Source organism: Amphiura filiformis, chromosome 10 (genome assembly GCF_039555335.1).
Source record: "Amphiura filiformis chromosome 10, Afil_fr2py, whole genome shotgun sequence".
Taxonomy (NCBI): Eukaryota; Metazoa; Echinodermata; class Ophiuroidea; order Amphilepidida; family Amphiuridae; genus Amphiura; species Amphiura filiformis.
Genome location: NC_092637.1, coordinates 41,741,130 through 41,752,096, shown reverse-complemented (window position 1 = coordinate 41,752,096; position 10,967 = coordinate 41,741,130). Strand labels below are relative to the sequence as shown.

At 37.7% G+C, this 10,967-nt stretch overlaps 1 protein-coding gene across 1 annotated transcript in view; it reads left to right on the top strand.

Annotated features, from left to right (window-relative positions):
• The window catches only part of LOC140162879 (huntingtin-like), a 116,672-nt gene that overhangs the window by 86,751 nt on the left and 18,954 nt on the right, over positions 1-10,967 (top strand). Inside the window, 5 exon segments of the mRNA XM_072186183.1 lie at positions 1,089-1,180; positions 5,884-6,113; positions 7,426-7,540; positions 8,535-8,756; positions 10,238-10,393. Of these exon segments, the coding sequence (XP_072042284.1) occupies positions 1,089-1,180; positions 5,884-6,113; positions 7,426-7,540; positions 8,535-8,756; positions 10,238-10,393 (815 nt within the window).

Here is a 10,967-nt window from a genome sequence, read left to right as displayed (position 1 = left end):
TGTTTTCATGACCTTGTCCTCGATATAACCCAACATTTAAATATTAGTAAAACGTTTTGACCAAAACCAAAATGCGTAACATGATAATAATGTTTTGTATCTGACAATGCATTTTTCTAGAGTAAAAAAGAAGTAGAATGTATTACAATTACCGTAATGGTCCGAGTATAGTCCCACCCGTTTTTTATGTGAAAATTTTTCACAATTGGGGGTGGGATTATACTCAATTTCAAAATTCTAGACCTAGATGCTAGGATCATTAATGGTTGACCTAAAAAAAAATATAAAAAATTCAAGATATTTTGTATTTTTAATATGAAAATTGATACTTTGTTTTCATGTCATACTCTATTAATGATTTCAAAATGCATTCAAATTCAATGCATTTTGAAATCATTAATAGAGTATGACATGAATACAAATTATCAATTTTCATATTAAAAATACAAAATATCTTGAAATTTAAAAAAAAAATTTTTTTTAGGTCAACCATGAATGATCCTAGCATCTAGGTCTAGGTCCAGCCAAAACCGAAAAAAAATAAACTTTTTTACAATTTCTGAAATTTTTCGAAAAATGGGGGGTGGGATTATACTCGAGCGTGGGACTATACTCGGACGAATACGGTAATAGATATATACAATCAGTGGTATTTTTTTTAAATTTGAAGAAATTTGCTTTAATTTAAGTTTTCAAAAAACTCAGAAATTGTTTTATTTAAAATATTTTCCTCCAGGTGATTTTTTTTTGCCTGGTGAAAATGTTTCAAATAAGATGCAATGTAAGTGTGTAAAATTATTATCCCCTGATCACTTATTAAGTGATCATGAACAATTTAGGGTTAGTATGCCAAATATGTTGCTTATGCAGGAAACGTGCTGCCTGCTGGGGCAGTGTTTCCTTGCCAGGACTGAACTGATTATTAAATCAATTTACCAGTAAGATGATTATGAGCTTTTTATGAAAAGTAGCTTTGTTCCATGTTGTATAAAGCTTTGCTTATAAAGCATTGACTTTTTTAGGTTTATTTGATGCAAAATTTTGCAGTTGTTATTGTAATGTCTGTCCTTCTATTACTTTCACTACAGGCTGGACATCTAGGCAGCAATTTGAAGAGACTTGGGCAGGTCTACTGGGTGTGTTTAGTAGCCCTGATATACCAGAAGAAATGGCAATAGAGGTAAGAGACTTGGGCAGGTCTACTGGGTGTGTTTAGTAGCCCTGATATACCAGAAGAAATGGCAATAGAGGTAAGAGACTTGGGCAGGTCTACTGGGTGTGTTTAGTAGCCCTGATATACCAGAAGAAATGGCAATAGAGGTAAGAGACTTGGGCAGGTCTACTAGGTGTGTTTAGTAGCCCTGATATACCAGAAGAAATGGCAATAGAGGTAAGAGACTTGGGCAGGTCTACTGGGTGTGTTTAGTAGCCCTGGTATACCAGAAGAAATGGCAATTATATTACTTGCAGTTCCATTATTATGCACTATGTGCGGGAGAGCCTCGAACTGGCAGCATACATGAATGGGAATTGAACTAGTCATAACGCTCTGTGTAAGGTTACATAATTCTTCCTTTCATGTATGCTGCCAGTTCGAGGCTCTCCCATACATAGTGCATAATGGCGGAACTGCAAGTAGCTAATAGAGGTAAGAGACTTGGGCAGGTCTACTGGGTGTGTTTAGTAGCCCTGACATACCAGAAGAAATGGCAATAGAGGTAAGAGACTTGGGCAGGTCTACTGGGTGTGTTTAGTAGCCCTGATATACCTGAAGAAATGGCAATAGAGGTAAGAGACTTGGGCAGGTCTACTGGGTGTGTTTAGTAGCCCCGATATACCAGAAGAAATGGCAATAGAGGTAAGAGACTTGGGCAGGTCTACTGGGTGTGTTTAGTAGTCCTGATATACCAGAAGAAATGGCAATAGAGGTAAGAGACTTGGGCAGGTCTACTGGGTGTGGTTAGTAGCCCTGATATACCAGAAGAAATGGCAATAGAGGTAAGAGACTTGGGCAGGTCTACTGGGTGTGTTTAGTAGCCCTGATATACCAGAAGAAATGGCAATAGGGGTAAGAGACTTGGGCAGGTCTACTGGGTGTGTTTAGTAGCCCAGATATACCAGGAGAAATGGCAATAGAGGTAAGAGACTTGGGCAGGTCTACTGGGTGTGTTTAGTAGTCCTGATATACCAGAAGAAATGGCTATAGAGGTAAGAGACTTGGGCAGGTCTACTGGTGTGTTTAGTAGCCCTGATATACCAGAAGAAATGGCAATAGAGGTAAGAGACTTGGGCAGGTCTACTGGGTGTGTTTAGTAGCCCTGATATACCAGAATAAATGGCAATAGAGGTAAGAGACTTGGGCAGGTCTACTGGGTGTGTTTAGTAGCCCTGATATACCAGAAGAAATGGCAATAGAGGTAAGAGACTTGGGCAGGTCTACTGGCAGGGCCGTTCCTAGGGATTTTGCCGCCCTAGGCAAAGCCCCTCCCTGCCGCCCCACCAAAGCACACCAAAAAAGTGTTAAGGGGGTTAAGCTAATCAGTTTTGACCTATTTGTATACTGCACACCAAAGGCGTCAATCCGAATTTGATAATGGGGGGACATGCATATATTAGCCTACATTGGCTATCCAGGCTTGTGCATTTGTATGAGCTTGGAACGGTCCATGGTTTTCCATGGATTAGCATGTGTTCCTCACGGACCAACCTGGGTAAACAAACAAACAAACAAGTTTTGTAAAATCTGACTGCAAACACAGGGCTTGCGTCACAGGGGGATGACTGAGGGGGGATACTATTTGAAGTGAAAGTTGCCCGGTAAAGTTGATACACATTGGCTCACATTTTTTCTTTTCATAAGACAATTTTTAGGGTATGTAAGTTTTACAGGCATTTTCCTCAAAATAAGTTCCAATATGTTCCGGGTTAATTCTGTGAGAATGAGTCACAAATGTCAGTTTGTCAATGCCTTCTCCTCCATGCTTTCTCCTCCATGCTATGTCATCTATGGGACTCTGTGAGCTATAGAAAAATTATTAAATTTGTGTACATCGTGGAATATTCAACTACGCTTGTTACTCCACGACTAATCATGCTAATACACAAGCGTACAGCGCTACTCTCGCGTCCATGTTAGCGAGGTTATCTGCGTACAACAGCTTACTACGCACAGCCACGCAAAGAGTATGTTCCACGATGTACACGAATTAAAGCCATATTATAACATTTCTTTAAAAATAGATTAGTATTCATTTTCAATAAAATGTTAGCATTTACTGTCAGATATGTCCCCTTTTAATTTTGAGCCAAACAAGTGAGGTAAAGCAAAGAAAATTGGAATTTACAACTAGCGCCAATGCATGTTACTCCGGTGGTTGTAATATGGGACGATCCTGTGACGATCCGCTGAATCCGGCGGTTTATTGAAAATCTCGGATTTTGACAAAACTACAGCACCTAAAGTCTTGATTTTTGCAGAGAATCTTTGTTTACTAAAGTACATTACAATCGTGTAAAAACCTGAATTTACAATTTTTTTGAGGGCGTTCTTTTCAGCAAATGTTATAATATGGCTTTAAGTAATCTTTCTATAGTGGTTTGCGGTCTAATATTATCTGATCTATTATCAACAAGGTCATTTGGTCCTAACACTTCTTACGCATCTGGGGAATTTCCTTCCCAAATGGAAATGCTTCGGAGCTATTGTACCAACAACTTCCTGTTCAGCTCCAGACTGACCCTCGATCTCACAGCCTTGCATTTCAAATTCCAAGATATAACCTTGTTAGACATGAGCGATCCTTCATTCCATCTACAGCCAGCACACGGAATACACTGCCGCCTCATTCCAGGCATTGTGAAACGGCCTCTTAAAGGGCAGGTCTATTGCAAAAACAACATCATATCATTGGCAAGCTAATATTATGAGGACAATGAAAATGACTCCTTTTTTGAGAAAATAAGATGTTTAAAATTGATATTCCGCAAAACCAACTTAAGCGGTGAGTTCCTTCAACAGAGAAGATGTAAAGAAAGGAGATAGATCCAGCTATCCTCAAACAAAATATGTGTGTTGCCGCTCATTCAAAAGCAATCACGCTATTTAGGTTTAACAATAAAATACAACAAAAGGGTTCGAACCCATGACGGGTGTGATACACAAGTTGCTGCTTACTAGTTTTAGGGAAAGGTCAGTCAATACTATGCATACCATGCATGCAGATCCTAACATCCAGTTTATTTCAAATAAAATATGACCGAAGTTCCATGGCAAATAATAATTTTGCACGCTTGGTTACGCTTTCAACCTCTACGATTTATGATACAGACTATTTCCAATTATCAAAATATCTTTATTAGGTTTGCAGGAAATGACAGGAAAAATACATAAAACAATAAAATATAGATGATCAAAAATCATCCCTTTTCTAACAAAATCCTAAAACACTCTCCTAAATAATTAATATATATTCCAAAATGGGCGGATTTTTTTGGAATCTTTACAAAACTACATTTCTTTCTTATAGTATCCACGTGTGGTATCCCTTCAGAGCAACATCAGGTACTTAACACACACGTGTCATACTTTCAAGGAATTCTCTATAGAAACATTGGATATGGTTTCAATTCTGGAGTGAAAATTAATCAACCGTAGTCGGCAACACACATCACATCACATCAAAGGCTACTTCAAGTAGATGTGTAACTACTTGAGAATAAAGGACTATGAATAGGTGCGACAGGATTACCTACGGGATTATCTCAAGGATATAATTCCGTTCTCCCTCCTTCTTTTTCAACTTTCCTGCTTCGAACAAGACAGATTTGGCCTAGAAAAAAGGCGACATCATGAAATGAGATGTGCCCGCTTTGAGAAAAGGGACTATAAACGCTCTCAATGGACAGAACGTATACTGTTGTTGTTCACAGAAAAAATTACAAATTAAGTATTACAAATTTAATGGTTTTTAAACATATGGATAAAATCAGCCGCTTCTTTTTTATATATTAGACAATTGTAATATTAAAAATCATATGTATATCAATATCATGAGAAATATTAGGCCTAAAAAATAAATTCATAATTTGAGCTTAGAATTTCATCTGAGACTAGCATATAAACCGTGTTAAGTCCACAAACTCAAATATCTGATTTCCCTGTATATTGCAATGCTATAGTTTCAGTTGGATGAAATATTACAAAGCAAACACATAGTAACAATACTGTGTGGGCTTTGTTTCCAAAATGAGAACAACAGTGTGCATATTGTTATGCAGCATTGTTATGGTAAATGATAGTACAACTCATTGTTGCTAATGTCAAACTTGTCAAAGTGATTGTGATTGTATGATGAGAGCATGATATAGTGCCCGCTTCATTTACCTACGCTCATCAGCCAAACGGGGGAGAACACGTCTGAGGCTGAACTTTACCCACAAATAAAATTGCAACAAGTGTCAACTTGTAATGTAATAATTATTCTCTTCGAATAGAGATAAACTTGTTTTTGCAATAGACCTGCCCTTTTATGCTTGATACGTCATGACATTAAAAAAAACCCATTTAAGATGCTGCCAGGCATGAGAATTATTCACAGTGCAAGTTTTGGGACAGTGAATTTCGTAACTGAGGAATGATCATTTGAAATGTTTAGTTTGTACTTATATTATATTACTTACATTTTACCTGCATATATCCAAGATGACCGCACGGGAAGTGCGATTTTGTGCAATTTGCATATTGGGACATATTAATCAAAATGAATTATATTTCACTCACCTTTACAACAGTTGTGTTGAATCCATAAATCTTGAATAGTTTATGAATCCTGACAGATGAAAGCAATTTTTCCCAAAAAGCTTCAACTTTTCTTGTATTTTCAGGAGGACATTGAGCATAGTCAGGCAGCCTGTCTAGCAGTGTGTACCATATCATCACTGCTTGTGAACAGTTTACTACATCCCCAACCAGGTAACCCAACCAATAGCATCATCAGGCATATACCAAGACATGGCAATGAGGAAATGCCATTCCTACACTCGCCTAGTGGACGCAAACTGGTCTGGTTGAGGCAGGTGGTGGAAAGAGAAATGCAAGCTATGCAGTCTGTTAGGTAAGTATGGTGTGTTTGTGGTGTGTGTGGGGGCTGCACTTGTGCCAGCATTATTATGGGGTACTGTGTAAGTTGCAGCAATAGCTACTGGGGTACAAGTTCTTTGTGGGGTATAAATCTTGGGTCCCACAAAGAAAAAATAGCTTATTGGTCCCCCATAAGGCCTGAAATGCTATTTCTAGAGGTACCTCATAGAGGGGTAATGGGTCTGTGTAAAAAAAAGTTCCTCACGAACTATTGGTGATACGTTTTTTGTACCCGACAAGAATGGTGTGATAAGAATTATTATACCCCAGAAGACACACACACACAAACATAATGATGGACCCCCAAGAATCCATGGTGTGAGTAGGGGTGGATCATGGATGTGCTTGTGTGGTAGTTTTGGAAAGCATATTGGTTTTCCAAGAACCTAGTGACCAGAGTTTGAGGACCTTCCACACATGTAAGTCAGTGTCTACTGGAAACACACCCACCGTTTTTATTTGAGTGGGCACAGCAATTTTTTTATTTTAATTTTACCACTTTGTGGGAACATGTGTGCATACACATTTCAACTTGTAGGTCCTTGGTAAGGTAGTGATCCCTGTAGGGGTGTGTGGGGTGTGTTTTTGGGCGTATCAGTATGCAGTGGTTTTCAAAAACCAACTGTGGACTTGTGAATATGAACTTCAAATTTGGGAGTAAAAAATATCCAGACAATTTGTCAAAATGGTCCACATTTTGGTACAGAAGTGTAAAGATATAAGACGGCGCTAGTTAAAGTTTCGCTTATCACTCCCGGAGTGCGAAATAGTGTACCACCAGATTATTATGACATGTGCTCGCCAAACTTTGCGCAAGTGTTCTTTTGTCTTCATTTAATGCGTTGTGCTGAGGAGGCATATTAGGGGTTATACGCCTTCCAAACCTTTGTAATGCGCAAACTTAACAAAACTGATTGTTCGATTGTGGACAAAAAATGCCAGAGTTACACTATTCTTGTCCCCGTGGTGTAGCAACCTAATACAGTGGATTTTACAATGCTGTAGAACATGAAAACTGCTGGGAACAATTTTTATCTTTTGTCCAGGAACTTCTTCTACAAGCGTATATGCCACTATGTGAAGTTCTGCGGTAGTGTATTGTCAGCCAGCAATGTAAATTATCCTGGGCCATAAATAAAAAAAATCCTAGATATATCTTTCTGGAATTGGCTGTTTTCAGAATTTGGACAAGTACCATTGTGTTATGAATGAATAATGAATGCACATGGCTATTTAGAATCGGGACTCTTTCCAGTCTTATCTCTACGTGCACACTTTTATTGCAGATGTGATGTCACTATAGTGAATGGTATGCCTAAGTCTTCATTGGAAGTAGCAGATGTGATGTTTGGTGCAAACTTGGAAAGAGAACCAGAATACATGGGATTTGATCTAAGCCAGGTAAATTGCTATTATAATACATGACAACATTTCAGAATTTAATATTTCAAAATTCTGTCTGCTTTTTTACTGAAAGCAATGACATCAATGTTCAGAGAATAAAAGTATTATTTTTTGACCCAGCGTGTCTCTATCACCTGATATAACATGGGAGATAGCACTTTAAGTTCCGCCGTATTGTTCCACCTAAAAACAATGCTGTCTCTGTGTTATATCAGGCTTCTCATTCTTAAACAGGTTACCCTTAAAATGATGTTTGCATGTAATATATGTCCACCCTTTGTGGCTATTTTTATCAAGTTCAACCTTCACTCCTGTCCTGTGCAAGGATGTAGCTATTTAGTGCCAGGCGGTATTTGAGGGAATTTTTCGTGAAATTGGCAATTTTATTAAAAATTGCCTAAATCTGGCCAAATTCTATGTGATTTTGCAATGCAATTTTTGGCACTTAAGTACTGGGTGCTAGAACTTTAATTGTTTATTTATCAGTGGTGGGCTCTAAATCTGAGTGCCGGGCTCTGATGCCCGCCACCGCCCACCATAGTTACATCCCTGCTCCTGTGTATGAAATTAGCAAATCTATTGAGTCCTTCACAAACAAACGCAATATATCACACCACACTGACATGCAGGAAGATCAATGTGCGCATACCATATTATGCGCAATGTAAAGGATACACGCAACCATGCAGTTCAATAAGCACCCAGCTGTGCTCTATTGTCTCATATAACACCGGCAAGAAACGATGATATTAAAGGAAAAAGGAAAACTGTTTTAAGAATTTTCCTTAACGCAGTAGTCCCATCTTGCATGTCTCCTGTCATTAAGAGGTTGCCTTGATGCAGTAACCTGAAGTCCTATCAAGAAATGCAAATATATGCCGTAGGTGATTTCACTAAAGAACTAAACTCAACCTGCATCTTATCCCACCGTTATTGACTCGATGCAGTTGGCCTTACACTCACATCACAATTTGTCTCTCTATATTTCTAGATTTCTGTACATGGCATCTGGGCATTACACAACATGCTCCCTCCATTAGTTGACAGTTCAGAGGGAGGACCGGCACCTGTGGCAACATCTCCAGTACGGTTGCCAGGCAACCTGGATGTCCATTCATGTCTCATGTTTCTCCTGGAGTTGTACGGACAGTGGTTGTCACCGACGCCGACGCCAAAAACACCGCTCATGCTGCTCTGTGAAACAGTGAAATCTGTAAGTACCATTACTGTAAAGCCACAATTTCTCTGTGTTACAAAATTTAAATTCTGTGTTACAAATTGGACGATTTCCGTGATTTTCCATTTTCCACTATAAAGCACTGAAAAGTTAAACATGTTTTAAAAGTGTATTTTGTCTTACCTTTTACTCTAGTGTGGCCAGAATTTTGCACCGTAGGCCTATAATTAATGCTAGAATGGGTTCTTTAATGGTTGATTACTGCTAAATAATCACTTTTCTTTGTTTTATTTTGTAAATCAACATAAAAGTTAGACATTTTACACAGTTTTTTACTATTTTGTGGCATTTTCAAATTTCCGTGAGCAAACCCTAAATTCCATGAATTTTTCAGTTTTTCCGTATCACAGAGAAATCATGGCTTTACATTACTGTAGCCGGGTTGGGGGACTAATGCTGCATCTTTGACCGTTTCCTGTTGCATAGAAATCAATGGTTAAGAAACAATCAGGCTCTTTTGACATTAGCCGCCACAGTTTGCACAATTTTCTGTCCCAAAGAAATCAATCATCAAAATAAAAATGGATGATTTATAAATAATTTGTCCTGTGATTCAGGCTAGACATTTTTGGCAACCTTTCTTTTCAATTACTGGATATGAACTTAAAACGAGGCAAGCGTGAAATTTCTGAACATAACAGGCCTAGAAATTTGGTGAGAATCCAAGAATCCATTCTTGCAGAGATTCGCCTAAACTAATTTGCGTGAATCTAAAGATATTTAGCCCACACACTAACAAAGCATACATAACAGTCTAAACTTTAAGATTACATTCTGCATGCTTTGTGAGAGTTTAATGGTCCCAAGTGCAACTTTCAAAACAGCATGTGTAGCCGTCCATCACAAATTAGCCCAGAAGTCGGTAAATGTGATTTTGAGCTACAGTGCAAAATATCAAAACATTTCATAATTTGAAAAAAAAAAAAAGAAGATTTTCACAGATTTGAAATATTTCATACTTCTCTTATACAGCTGCAAAGTTACACAGCTAATACAAAAACTATAAATTATTAAAAAATTTATGGAGCTGGTTTCAACAGAAATAATAGAATTTTGTAACTTTAAGTGCAGTTTTCTCAGTGTTGTGCTCTGTTGTAAGGCAAATTTGGAAGAAATGCAACTTCACCTCAGGATATCATGATCATATAAAGTTGGTTGAAATGTCATTTTGAAGCTTCATGTATGATCTTTCTGAATCTATAAAAAGCTCAACTTTATGAATGGCAGACTTCAGGGCTCATTTGTGGTGGACGGTCACATATTTTCATACATGATAGAACGCAACAACATTTGACACTGTAAATTGGACCAGGTGTGTAAAACATAATAGGCTACCAATAATTGTTATAAATTGTTTTCAATTTATTTTAAGAGAGTCTGATGGGGGAACTTAAAACTTGTGAACCTTTTATATTACCATACATTACCGTCCCCTCACAAACTTTTTTCCCATCTAGGTTCTAGTAATATCGGATGTGTTCACTCAGCGTGGTCAGTTTGAATGGATGTTTGATACCTTACTTGAAGTACATAAGAATCACCCTGTAGAAGATGAATTGGTCACACAGTATGTCATTCCTGGTATATGCAAAGCAGCTGCTGTATTGGGCTTGGTGAGTAACTGCATTATCTGGGTTCACACAGACTCTAAAATAGTTGTGGAATTTTAAAACGGGCAAACATTATGGGATGGAAAAGTCATAAAATTTCGATTACAGTCATGGAAATTGCAGAGAAATTCATATTTATGCAGGAAAAAGTTAATTCAAAGAGAAAGTATGAATGCAATTAGGTTTCACTGCCTGAAGAGAATTGAACACAACTTGGAATTACTCACTAGGGTTAGTACAGGCCTTCTCAACTATTGTCTGTCCAATTAACTTAGACACCCAGTTTTTGTTATTTATTTGAAAAAATATCCACTTTCAAAGAAAGTCATGAAAGAAAAGTGTTAACATTCGCTGAGACCTAACAGGATTTTTGTGTTTCCAAAGCATTGAGTGAGAGTTTACCAGAAATTCTATTGAAATTGGAAGGTTTTTCTCAACACTTTAAAAATAATCCGGTAGAAGTTGGGTACCACTATTTTGGAAGGTCTCATTATACAGATTTGTAGGTATTGTGATTTTGGATAGTGAATGGATGAATAGTAAATTAATTATATTCCTCACCAAAAACATTTTATAA